At 41.8% G+C, this 13,514-nt stretch overlaps 1 protein-coding gene across 5 annotated transcripts in view; it reads right to left on the minus strand.

Moving 5' to 3' along the window:
• The window catches only part of CREBBP (CREB binding protein), a 95,547-nt gene that overhangs the window by 16,199 nt on the left and 65,834 nt on the right, over nucleotides 1-13,514 (minus strand). For all 5 annotated transcript variants that reach the window (XM_051779697.1, XM_051779688.1, XM_051779702.1 and 2 more), the window contains 7 exons: nucleotides 9,704-9,822; nucleotides 9,326-9,565; nucleotides 8,782-8,870; nucleotides 3,709-3,789; nucleotides 2,963-3,019; nucleotides 1,637-1,714; nucleotides 1,063-1,130 (listed from right to left, as the gene is read on the minus strand). In XM_051779697.1, coding sequence (XP_051635657.1) covers nucleotides 1,063-1,130; nucleotides 1,637-1,714; nucleotides 2,963-3,019; nucleotides 3,709-3,789; nucleotides 8,782-8,870; nucleotides 9,326-9,565; nucleotides 9,704-9,822 — 732 coding nt within the window. The remainder of the gene's footprint in view (nucleotides 1-1,062; nucleotides 1,131-1,636; nucleotides 1,715-2,962; nucleotides 3,020-3,708; nucleotides 3,790-8,781; nucleotides 8,871-9,325; nucleotides 9,566-9,703; nucleotides 9,823-13,514) is intronic.

Below are 13,514 nucleotides of genomic sequence, written 5' to 3' on the forward strand. Positions count from 1 at the left end.
TCTTGCATGCGTCAGGTTCCTCCAGAGACCGTTTTGATTACTGTAACCTAATAATGCCTCACACAGCTTTATCATCTCCACATCAGCCCCCTCCACAGCTCCTGTTATGCAATCAACCACACACCAAGTTAGCAAGAAGTCACATTTAATGCAAAACCTTGCCTTTAACACAGTGTGGAAGAGTCAGGCTTGTGCAGGCACAGTGTGACACAGGAATGCCCAGAACTTCCAAGGACCAAAGAACAAGGCAGGAATCAAGTGCACCTGCAAGTTCTAGTTGTTCAAGTGGCTGAATCACCCTCTTGGTTTCTACAGTCACTTTATTTTTCTGCTCTGTGCACTGACACTGCATTTCCAACACCAGCACCTTCTCTTTGCCCTCCCTCCAAATGTGTGTGAGTGGAAATTACTGAATTATGTTCTCTGAGGTGAAATGCTTGCAGAGAGTCCTGTGCAAGGGTTACTGATACAACTTGACCTGGCCATCTTCTGACCCTCTCTTTAGTGCCCATTTCAACAAGACCATGGCAGTGGTTACTGCCAAGGGAATCCAGACTCACAATGGAATGGGTCACTCATTCCAGTGGACAGTCCTTGTCCCACCACCCGCTCTGGAGGCAAGAAAAGCTCTTCAAACACTTTTGTGTTTGGCAGCAGCACCTGAACTGCAGCACAACTTGTTACTACATGTTATTGGAAGGGCACAGAGGTGACAGTCATTTACTACAGTTTCAGCACTACGTGGAAACATGGCTAAATATAGCCAGTGAAGAGCACACAGCCCCGTGCTTTTCCTGTTCTCTTTGCCCCCCTTTCTGCTTTCTAATCCTAGAAAAATAAGGACAAAGACGCCAAACACCTCAAGGCTGACCACAAACACATAGAGAGCAGGGCTTTAAAATGTTGATTAAAATTCTGACAGCCTCAGGCTACACCACGCCCCATTTTGCAAATGTTCCAGTGCTGTCCATTATAACAACACAAAGTCTCAATCAAAGAGCTATTAGGGCTGGCAGGGGGAAGATGAATACTGGGAGATAAAAACAGAAATATCAAACTCACTTTTAGCACTGAATTTGTTTTCTTTGCGTGTTCTACCGGTTTTCTTCAGACAATTATCACAGACAAACCTATTGAGGAAAAAAAAAAAAGCCAAAAATTTAGCATAAAGCCATTACCGGTGAGCTTAAACCCAATGTCTGAACCCATAATTTAAATGTCAGAGCACGATATATTTTTCTCTGGATTTGAACAGCCTGTATCACTTCATTTTTGAGGGACTTAAAGCCTTTGTGAGCTGCTTTAGTTCTGCCAAGTGGCTGAACCTGCATTAGTGTTCTGTGCACACAGACTCACCTCCAACCAGCTGCCCTTGTCTAAGAGTTAGAAAGAAACCCCAGAAAGCTGAGTGTATGAAAAGTTGGGTTTCATGCACATTTTTATCTAAGTAGACTGAAATAAGACCCAAAACACCAAAAAATGTATTTTATTAAGAAACACTTTGTCCTTCTGTACTCAGTTCCTAGAAGGCAAGGGAAGTGGCCACATATGAAAGAACAAGGCAGAAAGTCTTTATTATATAAACTACATCGACGTTATTATACAAGGGGTAAAAAAACTAACAAACATCTCTTACCCTGAAGGCCAAATAATATCATAATGTAACACACAGATCTGGTGCATCTTCCGACCACATTCTTTGCAGTCAACAAACCTGAGGAGAAAAAACAGCAGCCAATCACTTCTGGTGTTAGGTAAGTAATTTTCCAGAATTCAGCAAGAAAGAAGGACTTGCCAATCCTCTCTTAAGATCTGAACCAACTTCAACAGGCCCAATTTATGTGTCAGTTTAAAAAATACTCAAAATAGATTCAGATCCACATCTATCAATCCATGAGAGAATTACATATATATATATATACACACATATATATATAACAAGGTGTTCTAGTTTAAAAATCTGAAATGGGCTGTCATGCACAACTTTTTCTGGATCCTTTTTATCCTTTTCTAAGCAGAGTCCTGAGTCTTCCCAGCTTCACAGAATCCTGCTCAACAATACCTCCACAGATTTAACTTCCAATTGCTGCAACAACCACAAACTGATTAAATGGTTGCTCAACTTACTGTAAACGTAAAAACTAGTCAGTCATGAATCACCCTGCCAAGAAAACATGTATTAACTTGTCTTTGCCTGCATGTCTCTGCTGCAGTCTTCTTTTTTCTTGGTCACAATAGTATGTCAAAATCCTTTTTTTGGATGGGAAAACTATTAGAGGTTTTCCCAGACCAGGCTGCAGGATTGGTTATGAAGCCAAATGCACTGGGGTCTATCCCAGTCCACCTTTACAGGCCTGGGGAGGAGCTCTATTTAGTATTTGCAAAGATAAGATTAGAAATCAAAATGTGCTGTGTATCAAACTGCCAGACAACATAGTAAAAGTAAGATAAAGTCTCTTTGCAGCCAGTTAAGGGCTGTAGGAAAAGCAGCACATGCTCCTAAAGGAAGTTCAGCTGGGCTTTCTCTCTACCTCCCAGGGGTAGCACAAGTGAGGGAGCAGGGTGGTCCTTTTGGTGGGCTGAGCACTCAGTGGAGAGAAAAATGTGGTTTAGAACAGAAGAGGAAAAAGCAGAAGTGCCCCAGGAATGCAGGGCTGGGTGTGAAAGGCTCTGTGTGAGAGAGGGCCATTCCCAGCCCTGTGCAGAGCCTGGCTGACTCCTGGAATCACCCATACAACAGCACTAGGAACTGCCTGAGGAACAGGCTCACGATCCCTTTTGGGAATCAAAGTCAGACATCAACTTTGGACGTGGTGCCATAAACTTCAGGGAAAGATTCTGCAGCCTGTTTGGGCAGAGATGGGGGAAAAGGAAGAGTTCTTTACTCCCTGCCCCATTTCTGGCTAAAGGACAAGTGGAAGTGATGGGATTATCTCAGGAAAACCAACAGCTGGGTACTTACGGCTCTGGATCTAGGGTATCGTTTTTCTTCTTTTCAAACTGATCCTTAGAGATGGTTCTAGAGACAAAGAGTTAACATGAAAACTCAGTAGCATTTTTATATCAGAGGCTGAGCCAATATAATTTTTTGCTGAATTGCAGCAAACCTCAAGTCTGAAGAAAGCACCTCAGTATTTATTTTCTAGTCAGAGCAAGCAATTCAGTTCATTTTAGCTTAAGCTACAGAAAATATTTTTCTCATTTTACTTTCTGCAAAAATCAAATGCAAAATAAGAGACACCCAAGCACCCAAATAAATTTAAATTCAAAAAAGGACAAGGGAAGCTATTGTCAGTAAAACAGTAGCTTGTATTCCTCAAATCTGATTTTTCTGGCCAGGTTAAAGGCAAGTCATTGGTCTTATAAATATAGGCTGCACTTCAAAAGGTGAGACATCAGAATTAGATGAAGTCTTTCATTAGAAGGTGACATTTATTGGCACAGTCCCCATTGCCCCTCTCCAAGCACATTATCCAGGGTCTGCCACCCCCTGGAATGGGCAGCTCAACTGGACACTGCTGGGCAGACCTACAGCCCCAACACAGTGACAGCTGTTAATCCTGTCACTGTAAAATCTCCTGCTAGGAAGGAATAAGGCACTTCCCCCCAAAAACACCACCAAAGGGGTTTGGGTTTTACTCCTCACCCAGGACAAACACCACCCCTCCCAGTCCAAGAGGCAGCATGCAGAGGAAAGGAAGGACTTACGTTTGAGGCTGGGAAGGGTCATCACCCAGGGTGACATTCTCCCCCTGGATTTCAGTGAAACACTTCTCACAGAAGTGATACCTGTCAGCAAGAAGGCCATATTTGGGTGAGCTGGTCCAGCACAAACACAGCCACCCAAGCACGGAGCCACCAACCAGGGCAGGGCAGATCAGCACGACCACGACGGAAGGGGGGACGTTGTTGGTTGATTGATGGGTCAGTGTGGACAATGAGGAGGAACAGAGGGAGGGGAGGGCAGGATTAGAGAACAGGGGAGGGAACAAACAGCACAGACGTAAGAGGTAAGACGCAAACACCAAGACAACACAGAGCAGAAAGCCAAGGCAAAGCACAGATTAGCATTCGGTCTCATTTCATACATCGCTAACAAGTCGGCGGGTGTCAAATTCAAAATTTGGGGAGGATTAATGGAGTAGCCACCAAGAGCTACCTTTGTGTAGGCTTCAAATTTAAGAATTTGGATTTGATTTGCATTGCTTAGGAAAAAAAAAAATGCTCTTTGATTCCAGGCTTGCGACTGATCGAGTTTGCTTTGGGTGAAAAACAGCCTGTCAAAAAGCTTTAGGAACATGTTTATTATGGATTTAAATAATTAGGAAACATGTTGAAAGCATTTACTGATTGTGAGTCAGAACTGCAAAAGCAGAAACACTTGGTATTGTAAAAAAAAAAAATCTATAAAAATATTAAATTGAAAATTTGACTGTAAGATTAAATGATATAAAGATATTAAATTCAAAATTTGAGTATAAGATTAAATGTGACCAATTGCTCAGCTAATATTCTTTAATATAAATGAAACCAAATCCATACTCTAGACAAACATTTAACAGAAATGCAATTATGGGTCAGAGTTTCCAGCCATTTTATCTATATATATACAATATATGTATATATGTGAACAACATGAAATATTGTACATACATACAATATATTTATCAGGTACATTAAGGATGTGGAATTAATTAAGCTTTAAAAATTGAATATGAGGCAGGTACAATTTTTGGTCACCAGACCAAGAGCCAATCCAAGTCATACTCAGCAAAACCAATTCTGCAGTTTACCAAACCAAGCTGAGTAAACTGGAATACAACTCTATGAAAATACAATCTGCATTTGAAAAAAATAAAATAAAATCAAGGTTACATGGATTTTTGGGGGGTTTTTTGGTGGTTTTGTTTGTTTGTTTCAGATGAACTGGAACCAAAGTTGTCAGGGTCACAAAAAAAAATAAAAAAAAAAAAATAAAAAAAGGAGGCTAAATGTTTGGAAAGGATATGAATTCACACATGAACAAAGGCAACAGAGAGGCCACAGCTGTAAAATGCGGGAAGGCCACAAAGGATCATCAAAATAAAGGAGCTTTATGGAGGATCAGAGTGAGAGAGTTTAAGCAGCGATGGCAGCACAGTACGACGCAGGTTGAGAACTCAAACACCGACTGTGGGGATGGGGAGCGCAAAGGCACCGAAGGAGACTCAGTGGCACAATGAACCAACAACTGAGGGGATGGAGACTGAGCAGTGTGGCAGCTCTGCCCCTGCCAGCACACCCTCACACACCTAAACTACTGCAATCCCGGTGACAGCTCCAAGGCTGTGCTGTCCTGGAGACAACAAAAGGCATTTACAGGCACTTGTTGGAACGGCTGGATCAGAATTTCCCCCTGGACACGCACACCGGCCGTGCCGAGCGGGAGCGGCTCCTCGGCACAGCTCTCCGTGCCCTCCCGGGCTGGAGCCAGCTCCGAGTTACCACAGCACAATTCACAGAGCCAGAAAACTTTTCCAAGCTCTGCCAGCTGGCTCTGGATGAGGAGCTGCTCTGCCAGCCCAGAGCCACTGAACTGCGGCAGAGCAACGGAGTCCTGCCCGTAGTGTGGGACCGACTGCGAGGGGAGCAGGGGTGGTTTATTCTGCTTAACAGAACCCACAGTGACATTTCCACACAGGGCAGCTGCTCTTTGATGGCAACCACTCCCTGTCCCGAGGGGGGATTCCCAGCCCACCACCAGTTAAACTGCACCCAACTCCTCTTGGGTCAGCCCCACTGGGATTAAACACATCGCCCTCCCAAGGAAAACCAGGCTTTTGGGGCTGAGAATGCAGCACAGCAAGGCCAGGAAAAAAGTAAATGTATTCCAATGATTTGTAATCATTTGGAATGATAAAGTGGTTATTAAAGAGGAACACCACAGGAGAGTTTCAGGAGTGGGGACTGACACTGCACATCTCATTTCCACTGACCTCCCTCGCCCCTCACTCCACATCCCTAAACTGATACCAAAACATGTACTTTCTTTTTTTACAACTCAAATATAAGAGATTCAGAATTTTATATCCTTTTACACGTTGTCCACGTTCTTTTTTTTCCCCCTAGAATGTGCTTCTTTAAATTTTTCTTTAATTAACCCCCCCCCTAATTATTTTCCTTACTGACATGATTACTCATAATTTTAGGAGTCAGACTGGGAAGGACTGAAACTCAGGAGGACCCAAACACAGGAGCTTGTAGCCAGGAAAATCCATGGTCAAGGCTCCTATAAATACTTTGCTACAGTTAAACAATCCCAGAAAAGGTTAATTCTGATCCATTTTCAGAATAATTTATGAGCTTTCAAAGCACTCCAAGCCTTAACCCATGATATTAAAATGAGGAAATAAAAACTGAAGTACAGTGAAAATGAATCACCGAAAGATCATGAACATTTGTCCATAAAATAACCATGGTGAAGCAATAGCTATAATTGATTATGGATATGGACCCTCAGAAACAAAGACCTGCCTTTTGCTTGCCCCCACAAATATTCAGCAAAACCCATAGAAAACATACAATATTCTAGTTACAACAGCCATAGAAAACCCAAAGAACGTACTTATTGCAACACATCAAACATGAAAAGCTTTTCAAATGCAGACTGTTCAGGTGACTGACTCCCGTTTATCAAAGAGTAACATTATGGTTCAATACCAAAGTCCAGAAAATGCTCAGTTTCTGCATTAACAGGAGAACTGCCAACTGTAATTGAGTGTATTCAAAGGAAATTCTAAATTAATAACTGTATGAAACACCAATCAGTTTTCTCAACTGGGTATTCACACATGAAGCACATTTTCTGAACACTTTAACCTAAATTTCTGCCTTATTAGAGAATCTAAACAGTTCCATACCAAATAATTAACTTTTAATCACTGAACTGTAGTGTCAGAGTTCATTTTAATTCAATAGTGCCTAAATATTCTTAATTGTAATTTAGCTTTGTGATATGCTGGACTTTAGGTGCATTCAATTTTGCCTGCTCTGTACATAGAAAATTCAAGAGCATTGATCAATTAAAGATCTGCTGGAAGCACAGAATTTGCTTTTCACTTATTTTCTACGTCTTTAAGAACACCTAAAATTTAAAGATCACTGTCACAGAAAATGTGATCGTTTTGTAGCAACACAGCTGATGAACAGGGGCTTTCTATGATCTGACAGTCCAAATGCACACTTAAAAATATGGTGATAAATCTTCAGAAATGCTTTCTTTAAAAGCCCCATTTATCACTCAATTTAGTTGACCTGAAACAGAAAGCTTCACACTCCCCCTGAACTCAAACCCACCCCAAACCCCCAATCCCTTCTCAAGACATCTGAATGAACAGAAACCTACAACTTAAAGGGACTCTTGCATTTACAATGGGCAGAAAACTGAAACATTGCAACACCCACTGCCCCACCAACCCTGGGCTTCTTGCCTTCCATGGAATAACCCAGATGATTTAACATGAATTTAAACAGGGAAGGATAACTGAGAGAAAAATGAGCCCTTCTTCAATTCATTTTGAAGTTACTGTGCTTTTCAAATGCAGAACTACCTGGGTGCACAACATGAAAAGTAATTCAAATTCTACCTACAGTGATGGTATTTAATGGCTTTATTTCTCTTCAGCCTGACTTTTTTTCAGAGTCCACAGGGGCTGCGTAAAACCTTTTAATGAGAGGTCATGAATTCATTTCTCCCTGTCAATACTTTCTGCCTCTCAAAGGCCACCCAAGACACGAGGTGGGACACACATTTTCACCTGCCACACTTCAGTGTGGTGGTGCTCAACAGGCTTAAACCACCTCAGAGCCTGTTTGGTGAGTAGGGGTGGCCCTAAAAGATGAAATGCTCAGTGTCTGAATCGGTTCTTTAACCTCACTCAGACAACAGCCCCATGCACCTCACAACTGGCAAGGCTTAGAGAGACTGCCAAGCCTCTGGAATTCATAACTTCCAACTCATAACTTCCTTTTCCTTGTTCAAAACAAAGCTTGTGTCTTAGCCCATTTATATTCTGCATTTTTTTTTTTTTTGGTGAGGGACAACACACACCATCTAAGAACCCAAACCAAAAGCCAAGTTTTGAGTTTGCTTTGTTATTATAACACTGGAGATTTAAGCATTAAATAGAAAATTAGTAGTATAATCTAACGATTGTTTAATAATCATACAAACACTAAGTCCTAATATTAATTAAAGATTAAGAGAAACTATGATTTTCACAGCTTCTCATGGAGTCTCTGGGTAGTTTTAAATGCTATTTCCAAGCTAATTTAAATAGAATTAAGCACTGGCTAGGAAGGGAGAATGTAAGTCTGGCAATTAATCACTGTATCCTTTACTTGGCAAATTCTGGCACTAATTTGAAAACAAACCTGCATATTTTCAAAATTCTCCCAGAACAAGGTAACAGGATTTCCCAGTGCCTTTTTGCAGTTCTGCCCCTCTCCCTCCAGCAAGCCCTGCTCCTCTTTGTATGGAAAACATGGGCAACTTGCCCTGCACTTAGGCAGTGCATGGGGCAGCCTAACTAACAGCATTAAAGCACAGTGTGTACAAACTGCAGGAAAGGAAAGAGTCACCTGCAAAAGGACAGGATGGAAAGGTAAAGAAAATAAATTTTCCCTGACTTAGCTGACAAAAGAAAAGCAGAAATTAATAAACCTCCTCCTCTACATGTGCAGGGAAGTCAAAGGAGATCTCACTTCCTGAATAAGGAAAAAAACCTGAATTCAAGGACTTACCTATTCTGGTAACTGTAGTAGGCAGCGTCCCGGGGAATGGTGCACAGTTGCTTCCCATAGCAGCACAAGGTCTGTGGAGAGAACTCATACTGCAAAACAAGGGAGAAAAGCAGCTTTACAATGGGATCTTTTGTTCAGCAAGGATCTATTATGCAAACGTGACGCTTATGGGTATCAGATTGTCAGGTTTAGCACGCTTTTCTGAGCTATTGTAAATATATTAGCACAGCCCTCTCAACTTGATGACAATCATTAACTCTAAAAGCTGACCCTCCAACCTGCTGCTTTACTGCAATGGACACGAGAAAGAAGGGAAGCATTTTAATATTGCTTATGACCAAGACAGCTGTCCTCTGAGGGTGCAAAATACAACAATAACAACACAAGAGCAGAGAGAAGGATGCTATTGACCTTCCTTATAACAAAGCCAAACTTCTAGCAACCCTTCCGTTTTTGAAGAACAGAGTGTGCAAAGCTGAAGTTCTGTCTGATCAGTCAAGCTGAGTTCTTCAGAAGAACACAAGTGCCCCAGGAATGTACCCACCTTGCGCCCACAGCAGTAGCCGAGCGATTGCATGACGGGATCGATCTCCTGCTCAAACACCTCCGCCAGTTTAGTGCAAAACTTATAGACCCGGGAAGTCTTGCGATTGTACAGCCACGCGTTGTTAAACATCAGCCACACGTCGTCCACGTACTGCCAGGGCTCCTGGTACTGCCCCGTGTCCAGCTTACGTTTAATGGTGGAAAGATCCATGGGGTTCTTCACGATGTCGAAATAGTCCTTCAAAGACACAGAAAAACCCCGCTTTATTTTTAGGACGTCGACCACTCGCGGTGTGCTGAGCGTGAAAAATAAACGTTGGAACGGGCAAAAACAAAGCAGAAGAATGTTTTGTGGGTTTTCTTCGGGCCAACTCACCGGAATCCCTAAAAGCTGGGGATCCACAGGCTGTCTGAAAGGTAGAGACTCTGGGTCCTGCCGGTACAACGCTTCGAGGGTGGGCATGAGAGCCTGGCGCAGCTCCTCGGGCTTGAAAACTGCAAAGGAGAGGCACAAAGGTTAGAAAATTGCTTTCCTAACCTCTTGACTCCCCTAAGGAAAGTAAAGAACTATGTTAACACAGAACTCTGAAGAGAGATTTCCTGATCAGAGGCAAAACCTCACTTACAATCAAGAGGCAAGCACACAGCTTTTCTATGGACTCCCATCACAGCAGGTGTTAATCCCACAGTAAGGGGATGGGAACAACTCTAGCCCGTAATGATACATACTCTAGAACATAAAAAAAAAGCCCTCAAAACTTATACAGAATCAAATTAAATCAATTGTTTCAACATGGATGAACCTTTTCTCTTCAGAGAAGAGACTGAGCATATTTTTCTCTCCCTCCCTTCTAACCCTGTTCGCTGTTTCCAAGCCAAGATTCTTCCAGCAAAACCCACTGCAGTGGACAGGGATGAAGAGCCAGCTCTACAGAGAGTGACCAGATGTCCTGAGAGCTGGCACAGGAATTTTTCTGGCCACAGTGTGCAAACAGTCCTGGTCTGATGGATCGTTAATTGATTTTGAAAGTGTTAATACTTCCAGATTTCTATGGCACCACTTGGCAACAGTGACATGGCAACAGCCACAGTTCTTTCAGTAGTGGATGACAAGGACAAAAAAAAGGCAATACATTTTCTGAAAAATAATGATAACTTGGAGAGCTCTTTGAACATCTCAGCAGCGTAATTACATTTATTTCCTTAGGAACGTGACTTTACATAGGGAAGAATGCCTATTATTGAGATAAAAAGACAACTAAGGAAAGCAGGATGGCATCTAATATTTATCTACCTGGATGAAATGTGAACAACACCAATAAAATGGAGCAATTAGTCCTCTCAAAAGCACTTCAATCCACAGGGCTCAGTGACCCCTTCGAGTTACGATCATTGCTTTTCTCACTCAAATGGTATTTTGGTAAGATATAAATTGCTTTTTGGGACATCTAGTTCATAGTCTGTGATTTTAAAAAGTACACACAAAAATAAAGCACGACAAGAAATTAAGCTGACACGACTACATTGGTTGTATGATCATTTCAGTTGTTCCACAGTCTCAGTCCCAATAAAATGGTAACTCTTTTCCATACTTATTAATACCATATCCACAGGCACTTTCTTATGCAAGGAACCCTACTATAGACTCTCAACATTTTATAAACAACTATTAAATTATATTCTGGGATTCTCAAGAACAGAAGGAAACATTAAATTCCATTAATGAGGAACAGTATTGTCTAACTGCTCTGATTCAGGTAGTTAATAACGTGACAATCTCAATTATTTCATTTCATGAAATTTAAAGGTCAAAAAGAACCTTCTGGCTACCTGCTTGACACTGCTTTTAGAACTTTCTCTTATAACAACACACCTCGAAGCTACAGTATCTTTCAAAATAAATCCAATCTTAATTTAAACCCAAACTACAGAGACACAGCACGACTTTTGCCAGGCTCCTTAAAGCCCAATTACGTTTGCTGATGAAGTTTATAACCTACTTTCATTTTGAAGTTTGAAGAAAATCAAAACCAAAATCCAGTTATCATTTCAATTTATTACTTTACCTAAAAACGTAAAGAAAAGTTGCCTTCATCTTTAGCTGCTCTGCCTCTAAGGAACATGACTAATACCAGCATATTTGATCATAGGATCTCCCTATTCGCTGATTTTACAAGGAAGTTTTGTTCTGCCCTCTCTCCTTTTTCCAAAATGAAATGCTCCTCCATTAGATAGAAGACCTTTGTAAGGAGCTGGCACCCAGTTATCCCATTTTGTCTTGGATACGTGGGTGGTAAAAAGAAAATGGGATCTTTGCCTGACTCATGATGACGTATTATCTGCCAAAGGAAAGTACAATGCTACCTTTTTTACTTTCTTCAATTTTTCACTTGTTTCAAACAGAGGCGAGCCTGCTTATGATTACTAAGGGGAAAATTCCTAAAGGAAGATTAGCCACCTTCAAAGTTATTAGGACAATACACCTGAATAACCCCCAAACCCAAGCCCTTGCAGGTTTTGCAGTATTATTCCCTTACAAAGAAGGGAAGAAACCAGTAAAACTCATCTTCAAGGTCAAACTAAAGAAGTCACCTACAAGGAGAGAGGAGTTGCCCAAATGAACATTATGCCAAGTTTTTTTAAGCCTGCAAGAGAAGAGGTAAAGGAACCACCTTGCTTGCTTACATTAGATTTGCAGAAATAAAGCCAAACAAGGCTGTGACTTGCTAAGTTATAACACACATTCCATGGCACTTCTGCTACATCCCAGGTGCTGTGGGATGCACCTCAGGAGTCTGCTGCATGGGAAGGAAGAAGTTCCCAATACTTTTGTAACCCATGAGAACTCCTGGTCAGCCTCTCCAGTAGGTTTAAAACACCTCATAACCCCTGAGCACACTTTGCAGCATTTACCCTCCAGCACCTCGTGGTTCATTCAGCATTTTAATACCAAGGCTGGGTTAAAGTCGAGCAAACTCCGCAGCGAGAAAATGTCACCACTTAAACTCGTGTCTCTGGCTGTACCTGCCCACGCTGCACATGCATTACACTCCACAGTTACTTAGTGACAACACTTCCAAGGGAAAACTGTGTTACTAAAGGGGGTATTGGAATATGTAGTAACCCAGGGCAGCTTCCACCGACTGATTCTGCGAGCACCTTCCTGGAGCCGCTCGCCTCCATTTATTGCAAGCGCATTCCTAACAGGAAGCAGTGATTCCTTCCACTGGGAATATCACTGCTTCATAAATGCTAATAAGCTTTCCACTCCCTGTGTTACATTTTGGTCAGAACAGGCTCTGCCAGTTGGTTCTGCAGTGAGCTCTCGTTTGCTGGCCCACTCTGCTGCAAACTGAAAATATCAATCTGCAGCAAAATGTGTTCTACAGTGCTTTATGACAGAAAGATTATGTTTAGTCACCAAATGCAACCCCAAGCACAACCAGGAGATCTAGATTTTTTGACATCTGCAGCGTGTTGAAAGCTTACCTTTGGTCAAAAACTAAAAACTAACCACAAAAGACACCATCTCAAAAAAGCAGATGCCAAAACACAGAGGTCTTGGAACTGCTAAGGGTTTTGAGTCCAAAAACTTAAATCTTGCAGCCTCCCACAAAGCCTGCACTGCAAGTGTAGTCTTTTATTTCTGTTTTAATAATCTTATTCATTTATTTCTTACTAACCCAAGGCACTCAATCATTTATCTAATCCGTAATGCCATAAAGTTTCCTTGAGCACAGATACAGTCACACCTCAATCTATGCCCCTTAAGAGACTGCTGAGCTGTTTCCAAGGAGAAAGCTTCCAGATGAACATTACATTGAAAACTTTAAAGTCCTGAAAACACAGAACTTCAAAATAAAGTTTAAGTCTATTGCAGCAGTCCAGGTTCAGAGGAATCCAGGTTCAGAAGAAGAGTTCAGGTGCTTAATTCTCACACAAGTGACTGACAAAACTCAGTATGAAGACGGTGTGTGCAGCCTCTAACAGGAAAATAAAAGCAGTGGCTATTCTTGGTTACTGAAATCATTTATCTACCCTGAACTCCCTTGAAAGAGCACCAAGATGTACAGGGAGGGATTTATGTGTTCAGTTCCTCCAGCAATCCCTGCCTTACTGCCTTGGTCCTTCTGGGCAGACACTGCTGGGATCAAGAGCACAATGCTTTTCTCACCTGCGATTCACTC

This window comes from Manacus candei, unplaced genomic scaffold (assembly GCF_025592945.1).
Source record: "Manacus candei isolate 608988 ecotype Guabito, Panama unplaced genomic scaffold, ASM2559294v1 h1tg000002l, whole genome shotgun sequence".
NCBI lineage: Eukaryota > Metazoa > Chordata > Aves > Passeriformes > Pipridae > Manacus > Manacus candei.